The following is a 24,127-nucleotide window of genomic DNA, read 5'->3' as shown; positions in this document are numbered from 1 at the left end:
ATATTTATAAACAAATAACTAATATATCACATTCATACATCTGAACCATGTGAATGCATTGCTTATCTAAAACATTATAAACAAAGTTTACCAGGGCAGAATTTTTACACGTAGACATCTCATGATTCAAAATGAATCAGAAAGCTTTGAGGTTCCTTTCTTCCCCCTCCATAAAGCTCCTCCATCCTGTCAGTACTCACTGGATTGCTACAGTTCATGCATCATTATAACTGATGCCTTCTTAGCAAAGTTATGATCATACATCAAATACTCCTTGTTTTATAATTTAAAGTGACTGCAGAATTTACAGGTGCAGTTTCTCGTTCCTCAGCATTGTGCTTCCTCTGTGCTAGGCACTGTTGTGCTCTGAGCATTCTCTCCATCTCCCTAATATCCTGTGAGGTAGGCACTAATTATATCTACTAACAGTGGACGTGTGCTCTTTACCACTCTATATCACCTGCTATGTTCCTAGGATATATGTAAAACCAAAACCAAAACCAACCAAACAAAAATACATCTAAGCGCCAAGATAAAGCACAGCTTTATGTAAGTCACTGAGAAATATTTGTTGAAATCTCAATTTGCATCCTCATAGAATATGTGTACACATGTTTTGAAAACACTATAGTTGGCCGGGCGCGGTGGCTCACGCCTGTAATCCCAGCACTTTGGGAGGCCAAGGCAGGCAGATCACGAGGTCAGGAGATCGAGACCATCCTGGCTAACATGGTGAAACCCCATTTCTACTAAATATACAAAAAATTAGCCGGGCATGGTGGCGGGCGCCTGTAATCCCAGCCATGGGAGGCTGAGGCAGGAGAATGGTGTGAACCTGGGAGGCGGAGCTTGCAGTGAGCCGAGATCGCGCCACTGCACTCCAGCCTGGGCGACAGAGTGAGACTCAGTCTCAAAAGAAAAAAAAAAAAAGAAACACAAAAAACAAAAAACAAAACAAAACAAAAAATAAAAAACTATAGTTTCTTTTGCATTGCATTCTTAAACAAATCTGTATTCTATGATCAGGTATTTCAAACAATCTAGAAATTAACAGCGCTTACCTCTTTGGATACAGAGGAATAAAAACATCATCTTCTACTGCCTTTTTCATTCTTGAAACAATGGATTTAAGTAAATCCTATTATTACAAATTTGAAAAGCATCAGTGATAGAAGATAGAAATGTATTTACCAAAAAAAAAAGTAATTTTAACTGCAGTACAAATTTATCCACACTCACATAACCAGCTGTTAAAATAACTATCAATTGGGTACAAAAAAAACCTTATTTATCCATGTTGCTACATATGGGTATAGTTGGATCAATTTCATTGCTATATAGTATTTTGTTGCAGGAATACTATTGATGGAACACTTAGGTGATTTCTGGTTTGGTGGCTATTATAAATAATGCTGCCATAAAAATTCTTGTACATGTCATTTAGTATGCATGGTCATACATTTCTAATGGGTATATAAATAGAAATGGAATGGCTGGAGTATAGTTCATGTCCATACGTTCAACTACGTACAAAAAACCAAAATGTTTCTAGAATAGTGGCATCCCATTTACATCCTTCCTGCAGTATAAAATAAATCCTGTTTCACTACATACTTACGATAATTGGCATTTTCTTGTTTTTTAATGTTTGCAATTATAGTGGGTATGCAGTCATATTTCATTTTGTTGTTTTAATTCTCATTTAATTATCATTGAGTAATGTGCTGTTGGGCATCTTTTCATATTCCTATTTGCCACTTGGCAAGCTGTTTTGCAAAGTATCTAATTAAGCTGCTTGCCAACATTGCTATTTTTTTTGTATTAGGTTCTGTCTTTTTATTACTGATTTGTACAAGTCTTTTATATACTCCAGCTGTGGGTCCTTTGTTGGAAAATCCACTTAGGGAAATCCATTTTGTTTGTATATCAAAAAATTGGAAATGACCAAACTATTCAATCACAGGGAATTTTAAGGAGATGTTACATCCCTCCAGTGAATCTATCATAAACTTTAGCTGAAGTTTATGATGACTACAGTAACAGACAACTATAAATACGCAATGAGATAACATTAAGCAGAAGTAGTATACTAACTTACATGCCTATTAGGATTATAACTTTGAAAAAAAAGCCAGGATGAAAATATCCTACGATGGTATTAGTCCTTGTACTAGGAATGAAAGACAATGAGTGTTTATTTTTTTCATATATTAGCAATATTTATATAATGATATTCTTAAAGTATTCATATTTGAAAAATAAAAATGGCATACTACACATTAGAGTAAAAGTTTTTTTTAAGTCAATGACAATGTATACAGCACAAATTCAACTGTCACATACTATATACTAACTGAATTATCCATAAATGTAGAATTCAAATATATTTTTCATAAAAAGCATGACCTGAAGTCGTTTCTCTTTCCACTTAATTATCTATAACATATTCCTCAAGTGGCCATATATCAACAATTATTTAATGTTAAAAATTAAAACTCAGTTGTATTTTACTCCATTCTTTAAACATTCTGAATTCTGTTCAAAGAAAAAAAAGCATTTTCTAGACAATATCTCCAAAAAATAGCATCTGAGTTTATGTAACTTACTGAGTTAGGTGTTCATGATACAGAAAAAGCTGCTTTGATTTTTTTCATTTAATTTTAATGATTTTGAATGCTGGCCTTGACAAATGTTCCCATATTGTTTAAATTTTGTTTCTTAAAATAGTTCTATTGAAAATGTTATAAAGGACATTATTGAATCAACTGGCAAAAGTGGAATATGGATGGTAGATTAAGTGTTGATAAATTTACTGAAATTGCTAACTACTCTGGTTATATAACATAATATCCTTGTCTTAACAAATATGCACCCTGTTCTCAGTACTCAGGAGAAAAAATATTCTATGTATATATTTAAAATGGAAGGGCTAATGATAAAGCCAATGGGGCAAAATATTAATGACAAGTAAATCTTGGTAAAGGGAATATGGAAATACTACTCTTATTCATGAAAGTTTTCTTTCAAAGTATTAATATTTCCAAATAAATTGTTTAAAACAAAACATAAATTCACTGGCCGGTTGCAGTGGCTCATGCCTGTAATCCTAGCACTTTGGGAGGCTGAGGTGGGTGGGTCACTTGAGGCCAGGAGTTTGAGACCAGCCTGGCCAACATGGTGAAACCCTGTCTCTACTAAAAATAGAAAAAATTAGCCACACATGGTGGCACATGCTTGTAATCCCAGCTGCTTGGCAGGCTGAGGCACCAGAATCGCTTGAACGCAGGAGGTGGAGGTTGCACTGAGCTGAGATTGCACCACTGCACTCCAGCCTGGGTGACAGAGTAAGGTTCTGTCAAAAAAAAAAACAAAAAAACAAAAAAAAGAAAAACAAAAAAAAAGAAAAGAAACCTCCCATAAATTCACATATTTTAAAACCGTGAGATATTAACTTTTCTAAGTATTAATTAACATCATTTGTTTGGTGGAAAATAAGGTTCTCCAAACAGTTTTGACAAGCATTCTGAATCACACATTCAGACTCACATACAACCCTTTGTATATATATATATACTTTGAAACAGCTTTAAAGAGGCACTTGTGTGATGCCAATGGTTTTTATGCTGTTCTCTATATCCATGGAGGTAATCCCAGGATGGCCTGGACAAATGTTGGGGGTGGTCGGGGAAGAATAAGGGCAGGTGCTCACAACAGTAGGAGCAGTTTTACTTCTGTATGTGTGTTTGTGTATCAGATTGTGTAAGATTTATTTGAAATAGATTCTGTTGATAAAAAAGAAAAAACAAAAAATGAGTCTGAAAATCTATCTGAACTCCCAAGTGATGTTTAGACTTATTTTCACATTTCTACTAAATGGTCCACCAGCCATGTCTAAAACCATTTGCTGATAGGGGATCATTATCTCCTGAGGCTGCCCATAACTTTGGACTATTAGATTTAAGTTAACAATGAGAGTTAACAAACTTTTCCCTCCCACAGCTTCCACTCCTTGGTCTTGGTTTACTTCTTGGGATCATATAGAATAGAACTAGCCCCACTTCCACATGACAATTTTCTAGATTTTAAGATTAATATCATACTTTTTTTTTTATATATCTTCTCTTCCCCATACTATCTTAAGACACTCTCCACTTAATATGCTTACACCGAAAATTAAATGCAGTATTCCCAGGAAGGTCTAATCTGTGGGTATTATCACCAAATACGCCATTCTTACTCAAAATAGCACACACATACTAGGAGAAACTCCCATGTACCTGTTTTCTGTTACTCAAGTGACACTGCTGACTCACGCTGGGTTTATTGATTATAATCTGTCTTACTTATGCTGCTTCAAAACTGTGTCTCTCCCATCTTTTACTTATATAGTTGAATTTTTAAACGCATGGGTGGGACATGCATTTATTTTTTCACAATTTCTTGAGTCAGTCCATTTTCTACAATCTTTTGAAATCTTCTTGGATTCTAATTCTACCATCCACAAGTCTTACAGAATTCCTAGCTTTTTGTCACTGACACATTTCATTAGTATGTATTTTAACTCCTTATCCAGTTCAATAAAAATATTGAACAGGGCAAAGCTGAGAAGATATGTAATACTAACAGACTCCCCATAGGTAGCCAATGCCCTACTGGCCATTATTTTTTAGGTTTACTTAAGCTTATATTTCCCCATTTAATCCCTAAGAACAATCATAATAACAATTTGCTTCAATAAACAATGTTAAGTATCATTTGTATTTGGGAATCCTATCAATGACAGATTATAGTTATTACTGCTTTTTAAATTTAAGTATTCATAATCTTCCTCTATAATAATTTACTTTAGATTTTTAGTCAGAATCAAAACTATTATTACCAGGCATTAGCTTACAGCATTTCCTTCTAACTTTGAAAACAGAAACTATGTTGTCTGACTCAATTTTCATTCTTGAACCTCATTCTCTTTCATCACTGAAGAAATGGAGTGATTCCACTGGTGAACTGTCTTAGCAACATGGGGCATTATATAGTGTAAGTGATTCTCTACCAAGTGCCATTTTGCCATCCCTAGGGAATACCTGACGATGTGTAAACACATTTTTGGTTGTGAAGACCGGGGAGTGCTACTGCCACCTAGTGGGCACAAGCCAGCGATGCTGCTAAGCATACTATAGCGCACAGGACAAACCCTCACAACAAAAAATTATCTGTTCCAAATGCCAATGTAGTGCTGAGACTGAAAACCCTGATGTAATCTATTCTCCTGCTTATGAAAACAACCCATTTTCTACATTCACAGCAGAGCGGTTTCAGAATAAAAACATCCATTATAAAAACTGCATGAGTGTGCCTGTAATCCCAGCACTTTGGGAGGCCGAGGTGGGCGGATCACAAGGTCAGGAGATCAATACCATCCTGGCTAATACAGTGAAACCCCGTCTCTACTAAAAACACACAAAATTAGCCAGGCATGGTGGCAGGTGCCTGTAGTCCCAGCTACTCAGGAGGCTGAGGCAGGAGAATTGCTTGAACCTGGGAGGCGGAGGTTGCAGTGAGCCAAGATCACACCACTGCACTCCAGCCTGGCTGACAGAGCAAGACTCCGCCTCAAAAAAAAAAAAAAAGACTTCATGAGTGAATCCATAATACTGCTGAAGGGCTTCAGTGATCACAAAGAGCCAGGTCTACCACTTAGTATTCAAGTATTTCAAAAATGACTTAACCCTTCTGGGCCCCAGCTTCATCTGTAAAAATGCAATTAAAATAAATACATTTCACAGGGTTATGAGGATCAAATGAGACAATGTGAAAGTATTTAACAAATGGTAAAGCATAATGATTTACATTTAGGTTATAACTAAACAATACTATATGGAAAGCAAATGCAGGATTATATATCTGCTTCTTTGTAGCTTTTAACTACTAATCTTGGTTCTATGCTGCATAACAGCACAGAATAAATCTATACCTTCTTTGAATACAAACAGCATCTCTCTGTACATTTTCTTTCAAATTAAATATCTCTAATTCCTGCAACAATTTCCATCTATTTTACTTGAGTTTTTATCCTATTGGAGGTAAGCAGAAAATGCCTCTCTGTTGCCACATGTTGAAATCCTATTCTTTCCCTCAAGCCACAGTTCAAATGCCACCCCTAAGATAAATTATTTCCTTATCCCCACTGCTGAAGGTAACCTCTCTCTCCTGTCTCTCTCCTGAAGACATAGTACTTTATCTATGCTGCTCAAGGGGAGGCAACATGGTCAGTGAGGCAAACTTGGGCTTTAGAGGCAGACTATCCAAGTTCAAATCCTAGTGCTCATTCATAGTAGCACTGTGACAACTAGTTTTAAAGATTCATTTTCTTCATCTATAAAATGAGGCTATCATCCTTTTAAGAGACAGGGTTTTGCTGTTGCCCAGGCTGCAGTGTGGTGGCACAATCAAGGCTCAATGCAGCTTCAACTCCTGGGCTCAAGGGGGAGCCCAGCTAATTTTTATTTTTTTGGTAGAGATGGATCTTGCTATGATGCCCAGGCTGGTCTTGAACTCTTGGCCTGAAGAGATCCTCCTGCCTCAGCCTCCCAAAGCACTCAGATATGCAGGCGTGATCTGCCATACCTGGCGATCACCCATTTTTTAAATAGGGCTGCTGGGATTAAGATGACAGGTACAAGACCTTACAGAGTGCCTAGTACACAACTGGAATTAAATAAGTGTTTATTATCTTCCCTACTTCTCCTTTTCACTTCCAGTTTTAAGTTACAGTTTATGTGCATCTTATTTTCTCTGAGATTACATGCTTCTTGAAGGCAGAATTAGGCTGGTATCCCTTTTCTCCCTTTCATTTCTTACAGCTATCCTCCTTTGTAATCACAGTTCCAAGGGCTGAAACTTAATGGTGCTCATAATATGAATATGATATGCCTCCTTGCTTTTCAACCACCTCTGTCATTCTACTCTGGGCATTCTCCAGTCTGTCAATTTCTCCTTAATTTCCTAAAGCTCAACCTAAAATTGGTTTACTCATAAAACTGCATGAATCTACAATCTCATCAACAAACAATAAAAAAAAATGCTACAATGAAAGAGTGAGAAGATTCTCAGCAACATCACTCTAAAAAGTTCCTCAATATGTCTTATGTTCACTGAATTCAATTCTAGATAATTGTAAGATCAAGATCTGTTTTACTGAACTTTGAATCCTTAAAGAGACTACTATTATTTGGCAGACTACAAATAACTAGTTAATACAATAAGTGTCAGTCTAATTTTGAAACCATTGTTCAAGCAAAGCCACAATGCCACTGGATTTTTGCCAAAAGAACAAAGGTAATGAGCATTGTTGTCTTCCTTTAGAAGAAATGAATTTGCACTAATGAATTTATACCAGTTCATCTCTGCAGGGCCAGTGTATATTCATAATCCTGAAAGATGGCTGCCTGGGCCAAGAGAACACAAATCAGATCACTGAACAGAGAAAAGTAAGCTAATAGGAATGAAAGTCATAATCTGGGTCCTTACATGTATGTCTATAATTTAAAATGATTACCACTCCTATCACAGTGTTCAGAAGTATCAAGGTATATTCTTTCATCTTATTATTATAAAGATAAAAAATAGCCAAGACCAGTTTTTAAAATTTTTTTTTCATCTCAGTGCAGTCTGAGAAAAAGTCTAGTTTCTATAAATCAAAAGTAAATATGTTTTCCCCCAAACAGTTTTCTGATAATCACTTCTGCATCTTTTATAAACCAAGATCTGTAAGAAAATTATAATGATTTAGAGATAGATCATGGAGTTCGCAACTCTAGAAATTATTACCTGTTTGCTTTTACTAACTTCATTTTCACAAGTGGAATGTTCTTCAAGAATCACTCTGCAATGTGTTATTAAACTTGTTGTCTGTGAGGTTGACAAAGGATCCCAAAGGAATTCTACAAAGTCTGAAACAAATATTTCAGTGGTGCACAATGTATTTACTAGATTGTTTTGCTTTTCATATACAAATAATCAAGACCTTTAACAAACACTACTTCCCTCCTTATTCAGTTTAAGTTCCATGGCCAATTATTACCATTACATATTTGCATACATCCTCAATTTCCTTGTTCTTCTTGGGCTTTGTTAAACTCCTCTGGCTAAACTACAGCTCTTTATAGTTAAGTTCACCTTGTCACTGAGTCTCTGCCTGCAACCATGCAGATAAAAAGTGGCTGGAAAAACAAACACATTAACTTGATCACTATACAACTTGAGTGAGCCTCTCTCTCTCTCTGTCTCTCAGGTCCATTCACTCTCCCTCTCACCTAGATGATTACTTCATACCTTCTCCCCTCTCCATTATCTCTCTCTCAGTTGATGGACTTTTTCCTTCTAGATGATTATTTCCTACTTTATTTTTTCTACTCCCTTGCATTCTCTTTCAGCTAATTACTTCCTAATTTGCTAAGAAAATAGAAGCAATCAGAAAAGCAGCACTACGAAGCTCCTACCACAGCATCTACACACCTACCTACATCTGTGCCCATATGCTCTAACTTGTCTCCTATTCCTATGGATGAGGCACCCACACTCCCACCACTTCAGGCGAACTGTTTATTTTGTGGATGAGATCCCAAGCCTTTTGGCTTAGTCTAAGATCCTGTTCCCAGAACACTGTCCTTCCACTTTGGTATTGACATCACTTGTACTAGATTTTTTCCATCACCCTACAAACAACTATTTATCTTGTATTAAAAATAATCCCCCTCAGTGTAAGGAGGCTGCCAAGATGGCTGAATAGGAACAGCTCCAGTCTACAGCTCCCAGCGAGATGGACGTAGAAGGCAGGTGATTTCTGCATTTCCAACTGAGGTACCCAGTTCATCTCATTGGGACTGGTTGGACAGTGGGTGCAGCCCACAGAGGGTGAGCTGAAGCAAGGTTGGGTGTTGCCTCACCTGGGAAGCGCAAGGGGTTGGGGAATTCTCTCCCTTACCTAAGGGATGCCATGAGAAACTGTGCCAGGAGGAACAGTGCACTCCAGCCCAGATACTGTGTTTTTCCCACGGTCTTCGCAACCGGCAGACCAGGAGATTCCCTCCAGTGCCTACCCCACCAGGGCTGTGGGTTTCATGCACAAAACTGGGGGCTGTTTGGGCAGACACCAAACTAGCTGCAGGCTTTTCTTTTAATTTTTATTTTTTCATACCCCAGTGGCACCTGGAACGCCAGAGAAACAGAACCATTCACCACCCTGGAAAAGGGGCTGAAGACAGGGAGCCAAGTAGTCTGGCTTGGTGGGTCCCACCCCCACGGAGCCCAGCAAGCTAAGATCCACTGACTTGAAATTCTCGCTGCCAGCACGGCAGTCTGAGCCCAACCTGAGATGCTCCAGCTTGGTAGGGGGAGGGGTGTCCGCCACCGCTGAGGCTTCAGTAGCGGGTTTATGCCTCACAGTGTAAACAAAGCCACCGGGAAGTTCGACCTGGGCAGAGCCCACCGCAGCTCAGCAAGGCCGCTGCGGCCAGACTGCCTCTCTAAACTCCTCTTCTCTGGGCAGAGCATCTCTGAAAAAAGCCAGCAGCCCCAGTCAGGGACTTAGAGATAAAACCCCCATCTTCCATGGACAGAGCACCTGGGGAAAGGGGTGGCTGTGGGCGCAGCTTCAGCAGACTTAAACGTCCTTGCCTGACAGTTCTGAAGACAGCAGTGGTTCTCTCAGCACAGTGTTCGAGCTCTGCTAAGGGACAGACTGCCTCCTCAAATGGGTCCCTGACCCCTGTGTATCCTGTCTGGGAGACACCTCCCAGAGGGGCTGACAGACACCTCACAGAGGAGAGCTCTGGCTGGCATCTGGCGGATGACCCTCTGAGACGAAGCTTCCAGAGGAAGGAACAAGCAGCAATCTTTGCTGTTCTGCAGCCTCCGCTGGTGATACCCAGGCAAACAGGGTCTGGAGTGGACCTCCAGCAAACTCCAGCAGACCTACAGCTGAGGGGCCTGACTGTTAAAAGCAAAACTAACAAACAGAAAAGAATAGTATCAGCATCAACAAAAAGGATGTACACTAAGAGACCCCATCCGAAGGTCACCAACATCAAAGACCAAAGGTAGATAAATCCACAAAGATGGGGAGAAACCAGTGCAAAAAGGCTGAAAATTCCAAAAACCAGAATGCCCGTTCTTCTTCAAAGAATCACAACTCATCACCAGCAAGGGAACAAAACCAGATGGAGAATGAGTTTGACGAAGTGACAGAAGTAGGCTTCAGAAGGTGGGTAATAACAAACTCCTCTGAGCTAAAGGAGCATGTTCTAACCCAATGGAAGGAAGCTAAGAACCTTGAAAAAAGGTTAGAGGTATTGCTAACTAAAATAACCAGTTTAGAGAAGAATACAAATGACCTGATGAAGCTGAAAAACACTGCATGAGAATGTCGTGAAGCATACACAGGTATCAATAGCTGAATCGATCAAGTGGAAGAAAGGATATCAGAGATTGAAGATCACCTCAATGAAATAAAGCGAGAAGACAAGTTTAGAGAAAAAAGTGAAAAGAAACAAACAAAGCCTCCAAGAAATATGAGACTATGTGAAAAGACCAAATCTATGTTTGATTGGTGTACCTGAAAGTGATGGGGAGAATGGAACCAAGTTGGAAAACACTCTTCAGGACATTATCCGGAAGAACTTCCCCAACGTAGCAAGGCAGGCCAACATTCAAATTCAGGAAATACAGAGAACACCACAGAGATACTCCTCGAGAAGAGCAACCCCAAGACACATAATTGTCAGATTCACCAAGGTTGAAATGAAGGAAAAAAAGTTAAGGGCAGCCAGAAAGAAAGGTCGGGTTACCCACAAATGGAAGCCCATCAGACTAACAGCGGATCTCTCTGCAGAAACCCTACAAGCTACAAGAGACTGGGGGCCAATATTCAACATTCTTAAAGAAATGAATTTTCAATCCAGAATTTCATATCCAGCCAAACTAAGCTTCATAAGCAAAGGAAAAATAAAATCCTTTACAGACAAGCAAATGCTGAGAGATTTTGTCACCACCAGGCCTGCCTTACAAGAGCTCCTGAAGGAAGCGCTAAACATGGAAAGGTACAACTGGTACCAGACGCTGCAAAAACATACCGAATTGTAAAGACCATCAACGCTATGAAGAAACTGCGTCAACTAATGAGCAAAATGACCAGCTAGCATCATAATGACAGGATCAAATTCACACATAACAACAGTAACTTTAAAAGTAAATGGGCTAAAAGCCCCAATTAAAAGACACAGAATGGCAAATTGAATAAAGGGTCAAGACCCATCAGTGTGCTGTATTCAGGAGACCCATCTCATGTAAAGAGACACACACTGGCTCAAAATAAAGGGATGGAGGAATATTTACCAAGTAAATGGAAAGCAAAAAAAAAAAAAAAAAAGAAAAAAGAAAAAAAAGCAGGAGTTGCAGTCCTAGTCTCTGATAAAACAGACTTTAAGCCAACAAAGATCAAAAGAGACAAAGAAGGGTATACATAATGGTGAAGGGATCAGTGCAACAGTAAGAGCTAACCATCCTAAATAAATATGCACCCAATACAGCAGCACTCAGATCAGATTCATAAAGCAAGTTCTTAGAGACCTACAAAGAGACTTAGACTCCCACACAATAATAGTGGGAGCCTTTAACATCCCACTGTCAATAACAGACAGATCAATGAAACAGAAAATTAACAAAGATATCCAGGAATTGAACTCAGCTCCGGACCAAGCAGACCTAATAGACATCTATAGAACTCTCCACCCCAAATCGACAGAATATACATTTTTCTTAGCACCACATCACACTTATTCTAAAACTGACCACATAATTGGAAGTAAAACACTCCTCAGCAAATGAAAAAGAACGGAAATCATAACAAACAGTCTCTCAGACCACAGTACAATCAAATTAGAACTCAAGATTAAGAAACTCACTCAAAACCGCACAACTATATGGAAACTAAACAGCCTGCTCCTGAATGACTACTGGGTAAATAAAGAAATGGAGGCAGAAGTAAAGATGTTCTTTGAAACCATGAGAACAAACACACAATGTACCAGAATCCCTGGGACACATTTAAAGCAGTGTGTAGAGGGAAATTTATAGCACTAAATGCCCACAACAGAAAGCAGGAAAGATCTAAAATTGACATCCTAACATCACAATTAAAAGAGAGGATGTGGAGAAATAGGAACACTTTTACACTGCTGGTGGGACTGTAAACTAGCTCAACCATTGTGGAAGACAGTGTGGCGATTGCTCAAGGATCTAGAACTAGAAATACCATTTTACCCAGCCATGCCATTACTGGGTATATACCCAAAGGATTATAAATCATGCTGCTATAAAGACACATGCACATGTATGTTTATTGCGGCACTATTCACAATAGCAAAGACTTGGAACCAACCCAAATGCCCATCAATGATAGACTGGATTAAGAAAATGTGGCACATACACACCACGGAATACTATGCAGCCATAAAACAGAATGAGTTTATGTCCTTTGCAGGGACATGGACATGGATGAAGCTGGAAACCATCATTCTCAGCAAACTAACACAAGAACACAAAACCAAACACTGCATGTTCTCACTCATAAGTGGGAACTGAACAATGAGAACACATGGACAGGGAGGGGAACATCACACACCGGGGCCTTTTGTGGGTCGGGGGACTGGGGTGGGATAGCATTAGGAGAAATACCTAATGTAGATGACAAGTTGATGAGTGCAGCAAACACTATGGCACATGTACACCTATGTAACAAACCTGCACGTTCTGCACATGTACCCCAGAACTTAAAGTATAATAATAAACACACAAACAAAAAATCCCCCTTAGCCCTACTTCCTCCTCTAGTATTGTTCCATTTCCCTCCTATCTTTTACAACAAAATTCTTCAAAGTACTATCTAAACTTCTATCTCCAGTTTCTCTCTTCTCACTTGTTCTTGATTTCCCTTTAATTAGGCCTTATCTCTTATCAGCCTACCTAATGCGCTCTTAGCAAATCACAGATGACATTCACATAGCAAACTCCAATGATTGATTCTAATCCTCATCTGACTTATCATCAACAATTCCAACAGTTGACCCTTCTTTCTTCCTAGAAACACTGTCTTTACTTGGCTTCCAAAATACCACGCTCTTAGTTTCCTGCCCACCTCTCTGGTCTTTGCTGTCTGCTTGTCATCTCTTTGACTTCCAAGTGCTATAGTATCTTAGGATTCAGGTCACTTACCTTCTCTTTTCTGTTTATATTCACTCGCTTGGTATTCAAAGTCAATTTTATGCATTAAATGCCATCAATAAATGTCATGTGGATAAATTCCAAACTTATACCTTCTGACTGGACCTCCCCCTTTAAGACTCACGTATTCAACAACTGACTTGACATTTCCACTTAGATTACAGGTACTTCAAACTCAACATGTCCCAAACTGAGCTGCTATGCTAATACAGCTCCTCACATTAAGCTTACTCCTGTCAGACTTTTTCATTTCAGGAAATGGCACCTCTGTCCTTCCAGTTGCTCAGGCCAGTTCCTCAATGGACCCATTCTTGATTCCTCTCTTTCTCTCTTGCTGCACAACCAATCCATTAGCACATTCTGTTAGTGCTATCTTTGAAATATATGTAGAATTCAATCACTATTTGGACTCAGTCAGTGTTAATTTCTCACAAAGCTACTTATTTGTGGGACTGTTTCATCATTAGTATTTAGATTTTTTCAGCAGAGTGCTTAAACTAGGCACATGCATTCTATCATTAGTAGAGCTAGTTAAAAATAGTAACTTTCTAACACACCCCACAAATGCACCATAAGTTTCACTGAAATAAAATCTTGAAAGTTTTTATTTTTTATTTTTTTTAAATTTTAAATTTATAAATAGAGATGGGGTTTCACCACGTTGCCAAGGCTGGTCTGGAACTCCTGTGCTCAAGCGATCCTCCCGCCTCGGCCTTGCAAAGTGCTGGGATTACAGGCATGAGCAACTGCGCCCAGCCAAAATCTTATAATCAAGTTGCCTAAGAAGCAATTATAAGGCTAATTGCTTCCAACTTCTAGGCTGGGCATGGTGACTCATGCCTATAACCCCAGTGCTTTGGGAAGCTTAGGGGAAGGGTCTCTTGAGGCCAGGAGATTGAGACTAGCGTGGGCAACAGAGCAAGACCCTGCCTCTAAAAAAATCTTTTAAAAATTAGCCGGGTATGGTGGCACGCGCCTGGAGTCCTAGCTAATTGGGAGGCTGAGGCAGGAGGATCACTTGACCACTGGAATTCAAGACTGCCTTGAGCAATGTTCACACCACTGTACTCCAGTCTGGGTGACAGAGGAAGACCCTGTCTCAAAAACAAACACACAAAAAATTAAATAAGAGTTTTGCAGTCTTTGCTGTCAAATTTCTTTCTCAGTGACATAGTGAAACGGATCCTTATCAAGTACACAGGTAAAACAAAAGACTTCATGCTAAGGTCTGAAGCACAAGCATTAATGTTAAGTGCTCATAGCTGCTAGTGGCAAATGTGAGTGAAATGAAGCAATTTTTTTTTTTTTTTGAGACGGAGTTTCACTCTTGTCACCCAGGCTGGAGTGCAATGGCACGATCTTGGCTCACCGCAACCTTCGCCTCCCGGGTTTAAGCAATTCTCCTGCCTCAGCCTCCTGAGTAGCTGGGATTATAGGTGCCTGCTACCACACCCAGCTAGTTTTTTGTATTTTTAGTAGAGACGAGGTTTCGACATGTTGGCCAGGCTGGTCTTGAACTCCTGACCTCAGGTGATCTACCTGCCTTGGCCTCCCAAAGTGCCAGGATTACAGGCATGAACCACCACTCCCAGATGAAGCAATGGTTTTAAAGAAAAGGATAAGAAACATAATTAGAGAAGTTAAGGGGAAAAAAGGACACATGTAGTATGGATGGAAGTGTGCTACAAAATGACTGAAGTGCCATAAAAGCAGCGGGAATGCCACAAACACTAAACTGACTTTAAATACTAAGTGACTGAAGTAAATAGAACAGAGAAGGTAAGTGACCTGAATCCAGAGATACTGTAGCACTTGGAAGTCAAAGAGGTGACAAGCAGACAGCAAAGACCAGAGAGATGGGCAGGAAACTAAGAGTGTGGTATTTTGGTAGCCAAGTAAAGACAGTGTTTCTAGGAAGAAAGAAGGGTCAACTGTTGGAACTGCTGATGATACGTCAGATGAGGATTAGTGATCAATCTGAGTATTAGCAGTTTGGTAGCCAACCACCTGTACAAACACAAATTTTTTAACCACCTTACATTTGACAGCTGTTGATTTTTACTACATATAACATTTCCTTGTGATTAAAAACTTATGAAAAAACTTTGTGAATGTAACAGAAATTAACAACCTTATATACTCTGTCAGAAAATAATTTAATTTTACCAAGGTTACAAAGCAGTACCTGTAAGTCGGGGAATAATTGTTTTGTTGATGATCGCAGACAAGACTTTTTTATCTGAACTACTTTCCTTCTCTGAATCTTCTACACTGCTATCCATAAATTCTTCTACAGATTTGAACCATGGCATCTCTTTTAAACCTGTGGATTCCAACTTACAAAGAAAATTACAAAAGTTATAAAGAAATCTTTCAACATTAGTGTATTTTAAAATAGTTATTATTTTTTTCAATAATCACCAGAGCTTTTCTAAGGATCAGAAGAGATTAATTCCCTATTTTAACACTAGACCACCAAGGCTAGGCAGGATTGCAGGACAGCATGACTGAGACATGGTGTCTAAGTAACATAACAAGAAGCTGCATTTCATGCATTCAATCACACAACAAACACTCAACAACTACCTAGTGTGTGCCGGAGCCTTTAGACCCTACCACATGGCAAGTACTCTGCTAGGAGCAAAATACACATTTGTTAGGCACTTGAAACAGCCATGGAATTTGTTTATAAAAAAAATTCATCCACTTCAAGCAAAGTTTATTTCTGGCCCCTTCAATTCACATAAGCATAAATATGTAATTTGTGTATGATTTAGTTAAAGGTCTTATTACACAGTAGGCAGCTGCTGAGTTCATACTTCTTTTTTTTTCTTTTAGTCAGTCAAATTCAGTGAAGAGTTTATATTCCTTAACTTAGGATCTAAATACCTGTGCAATTTCTAGCTCCTGAACTAATACTTCTCCCTTTACACCTTTATGAAACACCTTTCCCTTTCTGATTCATCCTGTTTATCCCATAAACTCTTCAAAGGCTTGCATTCCACCTTCTCAACGCAACCCTAAGCAACTCTTCCCAGTATGTCATCTCCAACTTAAGAATTCTTGAAACAAGGCTTTTATATCTACTTTCTCCAAACCCAACAGTACCTTATACTTTCTGGGAGGATTTTAAATTTAATGTACAAGAAGCTAAAAAAAAATGTGTTTGCTTTACTGATGTTAATGATGCTCAGCCTAAAAATCAAGTGAGAGCCAAGAAAAGAAGAATGTAGCTGAAAGCACACATTTTCTGACTATTGTTCCAAAGCTCTAAATTTCAGCTCCAACTCTAAGGGTAAGGTATTTAATGGCTAACATAATAGTAAGGGAATTTAAGCAACTAATGTAATCAGGATAATTTTTCATATGTTAAGCATAAATACCTTAAGAGGATTCCAATCAATCAACTGAACTCGTATTAGGGGATTTAAAAGCTTTGGTATGCATAAACTAATGAAAGCTTCATAATAGGAGTCAGGAAACTTTTCTCGCCATTGCTGAAATTTCAACAAAATATTCTGGATGTTACAAAAATCATCTTGCACATCTTCAAAAACTTTCTTCTGTTTCTGTAAAATGTCACCTGTAAACAAAATAAGTCTCTTTATGCATTTTAAGTTGTGAACTTTAAGTATGCTTCCTTAAAAACACGGTCATGACGGACTGTAATCAATTGAGCTAAAATTTGTCCTTTTATATTAATATAAATTTTTATTAAATCACTTTATCAACAAAGTAATAATATCAACACTAATAAAAGTTACCATATATACCCCTGCTATACGCAGAAATGCATTAATCTCATTTTACCATCGTAGCTATCTTCCATACCATATAGGTATAGTCTACCTATTTACAGACAAAACAACATCAAATTTAGGGGGGTCAAAAAATTTGTCTAAGATTACACAGAAAAAAATCTCCCTTAGAACCCAAATTTATTTAAATCCAGAGCCTAGAATTTTTCAACTATATGCATCTTATCTTCTCATCATGCTAAAAAGTTTCACCAAATTCAAATGTTTTAAGTTAAAAATGACAATATAGAAAGTATGTGTGGTAAATAAATGAAATGAAGATGTTCATTATTAATTGGAGAACGTCTAAGAGAAAAAACTCTGAAGATGTAAGAATACTCACAATGTTCCTTCCTTCATTTTACTCCATTTTTTCAGAGAAAAGAGTCTTACGGAGGAAAAATGTGTTTCATTTTTCCTGAACTTACCCAACTGTTTTATATAGCTTATGTACTTATTAAGGGCAATCCCAGCAAAGTGTTTCTCACCATTTCAAAACTCAAACCATGATATATTAGAAACTTGGTAACTGACCTTGGCTTTTTTGGAAGTCAGTCATCTCTGCTGAAGGCAGTTCATCATCACTAGATGTTCCTTCCTGATGGTTACAATTCCCAGAAAGCACCCTTGCTTGTCTTCTTTTTGTCCTATATTTTGCAACAAACCAAAAATAAACAAAAAGTAAATAGTTCTTGCTGAAAATAAATGCCTAAATTTTTTTTAACCTCTTGCTGAAAATAAGTAATTTTATCATTTATTTTAAATGGCCAGAAATATACTATCCTATCAGCGCACAGTTTTATTAATATTTTTGACATTTTTAGTTTCATTAGTTTGAGTTGGTGGTTCTGCATTTTTTGTTTTGTTTTGTTTTCTCTTATAAGACATTCCCATTTAGGACATTCCCACGGGCTAACCAGATTCCAAAGAGGGGGTAATTATAATTAGGACTGGTTTCTAGTTACAAGGAATTCCCAGCCTGATAAATGTCATTTTACCCATTCCTTTTAACTGATCCAAATACACCAATGTGTCTTTAAAGCAGTCAAGGATGGTTTTACTAAATTTTGCTTTTCTATTATTCTCACAAATTAATAATGTATATCAGGTATAGTTAATGACATCATGTGGTTAATTATATTTCAGTAGTGAAAAGTACTTGCTCAATGATGCTTTCTTTAAATCTTCACTTTATATAGGTACCTTCGAGATTCAATCTCTTCTAAAATCCACTGAGTTTTTTCATCTACTGCGAAAATTCCACTTGTGGATGTCTCATCTTTGCCTGTTAATAAATAAAATTGACTTCATACTACAAATTCTCAAAAGAAAAAAGTAAAATGCTTTGAAAATAAAGGTAATATCATGGATGTATAAACATATGCATATGTAAATAGATAAATATGCTTAAATTTTGCAATTAATTATGCAATGACATTTCAGTTTTAACTACTGCAATATTAACAGGCATGAGGTTCATTAGCCTAAAAACGTATTTTGGTTGGTGAAAATGTTAGCCTAAAAATGTACTTTGGCTGGTGTACTTTTGCGGTTGTTGAGAACAGCAACAAAGTTCTACCACAAAGTTTCGTTTTCTCATATTCTTTTCCAGTACTTTCTACCAGTTTTTTTCCATAGCCAAATGCAAGAAATATTGGCTTTGCCAATACAAGAATCCCCCCTAATCTGCAGGGGATACATTCTAAGAACCCCAGTCAATGCCTGAAACTGCATATAGCACCAAACCCTATTTGTTTTTTCCTCTATATACACACCTATGATAAAGTTTAATTTATAAATTAGGCACTGTAAGAGACTAACAATAGCAATAAAGTAGAACAATGAGAATAATATATTGTAAGTTATACGAATGTTGGGTATCTCTCTCTCAAAATATCTTATTGTACTGTACTTATTCATTTTCGGACCATTGTTGACTGAAACTGTGGAAAGCAAAACTGCAGATTAGAGGGATTACTGTATTCTATTATTTCTTATTTTAATATGTAATACCATTATTTATGATCCACTAAGGGTTGTGTGTTTCACTGAAAGTCACTTTGCCTTTGCATTTACTAGCTACTTGGTTATGGTCTTTCACTATCTCCTGATAGCACCTTAATCAAAGGAAGATATCTCTGAAAGTACAAAATCAATGCGAAAAAAAAAAAAGGAGGCATCCGTATTTTATATAATGAGATCTTAAAATCTGTATTGAAACTCACCAGAACCAATCTGTAAAAGGGCTCTGAAACTATGAAGTTAGACTTCTGACAGAGTCTACAGAATTATGTGAACTTGTCTCAAAACATTCTCTAAATGGCTATGTACATATTCTGTCTGAAATAGTAAATAATTGGAAGTCATGTTTATTTTTGAGTCTTGGACTTAATCTAAAACATTCTTAAGTCCTATTTCTAAATGTTTTGAGTTTTTGGAAGTTGGTGGGTAAAGGGTTTGTGGGAAAATACATGAAAAACATGTTTATAAAAATAAAAATATTTTTATTCTTCACATAATTTAGCTTAATGAATAATAAATTGTATGGAACACGAAAAACACTAACGTGATAACTGTTGTAAATACGTTGATTCATGTTTTAATTCATCTTGCCTGCGTTTCATAAAGGTCATAGCTTGTCTTAAAAGGAGTGCATGTATGGATGATTCTATTTCTTGGATGTTGATAATCTGAAATACACATATAAGTAACATTTTGCAGGTCATCGATAATGAAATATATATATATACAAAAGTAATACTTAGAAGATACATAAGCATATTTATATGCTTAATTCTCAAATAAACATTCCCAATACTATCACATCTCAAGTATAAAACATTGTGTGCAACAGACCTAGCTGCCAATACTTTTAATATTAAAAAATCAGAAAATTGACTTAGTCTACTGGAACTGTTACAATTATCAGAGATAGATAAACTAAATGGGGGCCAGATGTGGTAGCTCATGCCTGTTATCCCAGCACTTTGGGAGGTGGGCAGATCACCTGAGGTCAGGAGTTGGCCAGCCTGGCCAACAGAGCGAAACCCCTTCTCTACTAACAGTACAAAAATTAGCCAGGCGCAGTGGCACCTGCCTTCAATCCCAGCTACTCAGGAGACTGAGGCAGGAGAATCGCTTGAACTCTGTAGGTGGAGGTTACAGTGAGCTGAGATCACGCCACTGCACTCCAGCCTGGGCAACAGAGCGAGGCTCTGTCTCAAAAGAAAAAAAAAAAAAAAGAAACCAAATGGGATGGAGTCAGGAACATGCATTAAAGTTTGAGATAGAAGATTTTTTTTGAGACAGAAGAATAGGAAAAAATGAAGGGTACAGATGTTTTCCAGGCTGAGGGTGTGGAAAGTAGGTGGGGGCACTCAAAGCTGGTGAAATTTGAAAAATCGGGGAATGGAGAAAAGCTAACCAGAGTCAGGTAAGTAAGTTGTGATGTGATACAGAAACGTGACTAGTTGAAATTGAAACTCTCATATTTTGGGGAGCAACAATTCCTCCTACTCCATTGATACTCCACAGCTGCTGCTATGAATACATTAATGCACAGGCTGACAAAATTTTAACAGTGTAATTTTCCAAGGGCAAATGAAAAAAGAAAATTACATTGTACTAAATACTTCAGAAAGTAACTACCAAGTGATAGTAGAAGATAGCCAACTTAAAACAACAATTGGGACAAAGCATCCCATTGTTTTAATTATAAACAAAAAATAATGTGGGCTGAGTGCAGTGGCTCAGGCCTATAACCCTAGCACTTTAGGAGGCTGAGACAGGTGGATTGCCTGAGCTCGGGAGTTCCAGACCAGCTTGGGCAACATGGCAAAACCCCGTCTCTACTAAAAATACAAAACATTAGCTGGGTGTGGTGGTGCATGCCTGTAATCCCAGCTACTTGGGAGGCTGAGGCATGAGAATCGCTTGAACCTAGGAGGCAGAGGTTGCACTGAGCTGAGATCGTGCTACTACAGTCCAGCCTGGGTGACAGAGCGAGACTCTGTCCCCCTCACCAAAAAAAGAAATAAAATAAAAATAACAAAAATGTGGAAAGTAGAGAATAATTTATTGAAATGGTTAATCTATTTTTAAAAACAGACAACTGAAGGCCTGCCCCAATGTAAAAACTTAGTATGCATAAAACAAAAACTAAAAACAAAAATTTCAAAACATCTGAATGTTGAAAGAAAAACCATTACAAACAAATTCAAAAGACAAAACTGGTAAGTTCATATTAAGTAGGATAAAGCATTAAAAATTTTTAAGCCATAAAGAATTGTTCATACTCTAACAAAACTAGAAAAGAAAAAGAAAAAAATTTCCACTAAGAATCACAAAGATAAAAGGGCAAAGACAAGAAACAAATAATTCACAAGAAGAAAACTAAAGAGTTTGCTTGAGATCAAAATATGATATGTAAAAACAAAATCCATTTATTCCTAATCTAGTAAACTAATAAAACTGGCACAATCTTTCTGGAGGTCAATTTTGTAATGTTTCATAAGCCTTAAAAATATTTAGACTTAATAATTCATTTTATTTGACTTCATTTTCAAGGAATTTTCCTTAAACAGATGAAATTGTAACAAAAATTTATATACAAAATTTTATACAATGTTACTTATAATAATAAAATAGTTGCAAAAAACTTGAATATCCAACATTAAGAGAATGCTTACTATCATCTTATTTTAAAAATGTGTAGGAAAAATACTAGAGAAAAGTATCTAATTGTGAGATTTAGACTTTTCTTAATTGCACAAGGGGTTTTCTCCAAAAAAGGAAATGATATAAATAAATATTGATATGTACCTTTTCATTAAGGCAGTCAATTAAATTTTCCACATAAATTTTCATGCTTTTATAGAATTTACAATTTAGAGCTTGATTTGATGAACTCTCTAGGTTCTGGATGGTACTTTTTGAGCTTTTGACATCTTGTACATATTTTTCATACTCCCTTAGGTGTGAGCGGTGAGTTTCCTGTAGTAATGTTAATCTAAATAAATAAAATAAAAATTAGTTTATTTTTCCTACTCTTTTAAAAGTAGCAATCTAATGTAAATATTTTCAAAGACTACCAAGGAAACTGACAATCATATAAATCTGGGTTTATAGACTAGATAAGCAAAGAACACCACAATAAAAGGAAACCCTTTAGCACTTGCTTAGGCCAAATATTCTCTCTTCAAGTTTTCTTGCATTTGTCTTTCAGAATCTTTCTTTGCTTTATATAAAGGAGAGTGAGAATTAAGAAATTAATCAAGATAATAATGTATAGTAGGCATTATTAATAAAATGTTTTAGTTAAGTAGAATATTTTTGACTATAGCAGTGAACTTTTAAGTAAATATTATGTGGAAAAAACTAGGTACAGAGCAGGGTATATAATGTCCTTTTTTGTATAAAAACGGGAATATATAAGTATACATGTGCTTATAAAGATATACATACAGACCACTTCTGGAAGAAAACATAAGAAACTGGCAGCAATGGTTTCCTCTAGGGAGGGTGGTAATTTACTTTGTTCTATATATCCTTTCCACTGGTTATTTTATTTTTTAACAATGAGAGTGTATGGTCTTTTTAAAATAAAAAACCTAGTTAATAAAAAATAAAATATAATAAAGGTACCCAGATAAAATAAAATGCTACGATAAATCAATGATCTGCTGCCTCTTTTTTATCCCTCATGCAAGGTTATCTTTGTATTCTAGGGAGCTGGCAAACTACCAGTCCATCCTTTGTTTTTATAAATAAAGTTATATTGGAACACATACATGCTTATATGTTTACATATTGTCTATGGCTGTTTTCATGCTGTAACATAGAGTTGAGCAGTTACAACAGCAATCATCTAGCCCTTAAAACCTAAAATATTTACTATCCAGCCTTTTACACAAAAAGACGACTTGCTGACTCCTGTTCTAGATCAAAATGTCCAACAGAGAAGTATTTAAGTAAATTATGATATAACAACTATATGGAAAAACATGATAGTTTTTTTAAAAAAATTAAAGGCTATTTGGTAATATAGAAAAATGCTTATAATCATATTAAATAGAAAAGTAGAATTTTGTATTTACTGATTTTAACCACGTAAAATATGTTATAAAGACTAAAAAGACATATCGTAGTCACCCCTTAATCATGGGGATAGGTTCCAAGACCCCCAGTGAATGCAAATAATACCAAAGCCTATATATGCTGTTTTTTCCCTATATATAGGTAACTATGATAAAGTTTAATTTATATATTACATACAGTACACCTGCACTCTGGGGCAATTACTAAGTAAAATAAGGGTTACCTGAACACAATCACTGTGATACTGCAGTAGTTGATCTGATAACTGAGATGGTTACTATGTGACTAACAGGCTGCTGGCTTACAGAGCAGAGATGCTGGACAAAAGGATGATTCTCATCCTGGGCAGGATGAAGCAGGGCAGCTCGAGATGTCATCACACTACTTGGAACAGCATGCAATTTAAAACATATGAATTGTTTATTTCTGGAATTTTCCATTCAATATTTTTGGACCATGGTTTCACCACCGATAACTGAAACCATAGAAGGCAAAAATGCAGATATGGGGGGGACTACTGTATACAAAAATGAAATAAATTGTGTTAGTATGATAACATAGGAGATCCTTTTGCCCCCCATAAGTCTGTTTAATATCAGTACTTAATAATCTAAAAGAATATAGTGTTATATCTTTAGTATTAAATATCTAGGACAAATGTAAATTTCAAAATGAGTATTGCTCACCTAGTATTTAATTGCTTCTTTATAATTTCTAAATTTACTGGTGGAAATGAAATGGAAGTATCAAATTTCTTCACTTTTGAAGATCCACTGCCACAGGAAAGATCTATGTCTCTTTCCTAAAAAAGTAAAAATAGATTTTTACAAAACCATTTCATTTACCTTTGAAACATTAATAGCATGTAAAGGGACTGGATGATCCAAGGTCTCTTCAAGCTAAAAAATTCCATGTCTTTGTAATTTTTCATGGTCCCAAAAAAATGTTTTAAAATT

The 24,127-nt window shown here is 36.8% G+C and overlaps 1 protein-coding gene across 3 annotated transcripts in view; it reads right to left on the bottom strand.

Annotated features, from left to right (window-relative positions):
- The window catches only part of GCFC2 (GC-rich sequence DNA-binding factor 2), a 47,742-nt gene that overhangs the window by 7,773 nt on the left and 15,842 nt on the right, over positions 1-24,127 (bottom strand). For all 3 annotated transcript variants that reach the window (XM_055378150.2, XM_019021120.4, XM_019021119.4), the window contains exons 5-13: positions 23,858-23,973; positions 21,897-22,083; positions 19,642-19,765; positions 18,279-18,360; positions 17,610-17,722; positions 16,662-16,861; positions 15,464-15,614; positions 7,828-7,949; positions 1,062-1,138 (exon numbers count right to left, since the gene is read on the bottom strand). In XM_055378150.2, the coding sequence (XP_055234125.2) occupies positions 1,062-1,138; positions 7,828-7,949; positions 15,464-15,614; positions 16,662-16,861; positions 17,610-17,722; positions 18,279-18,360; positions 19,642-19,765; positions 21,897-22,083; positions 23,858-23,973 (1,172 nt within the window). The remainder of the gene's footprint in view (positions 1-1,061; positions 1,139-7,827; positions 7,950-15,463; positions 15,615-16,661; positions 16,862-17,609; positions 17,723-18,278; positions 18,361-19,641; positions 19,766-21,896; positions 22,084-23,857; positions 23,974-24,127) is intronic.

Source organism: Gorilla gorilla, chromosome 12 (genome assembly GCF_029281585.2).
Source record: "Gorilla gorilla gorilla isolate KB3781 chromosome 12, NHGRI_mGorGor1-v2.1_pri, whole genome shotgun sequence".
NCBI classification, from domain to species: domain Eukaryota; kingdom Metazoa; phylum Chordata; class Mammalia; order Primates; family Hominidae; genus Gorilla; species Gorilla gorilla.
This window is presented reverse-complemented; position numbering and strand designations above follow the sequence as displayed.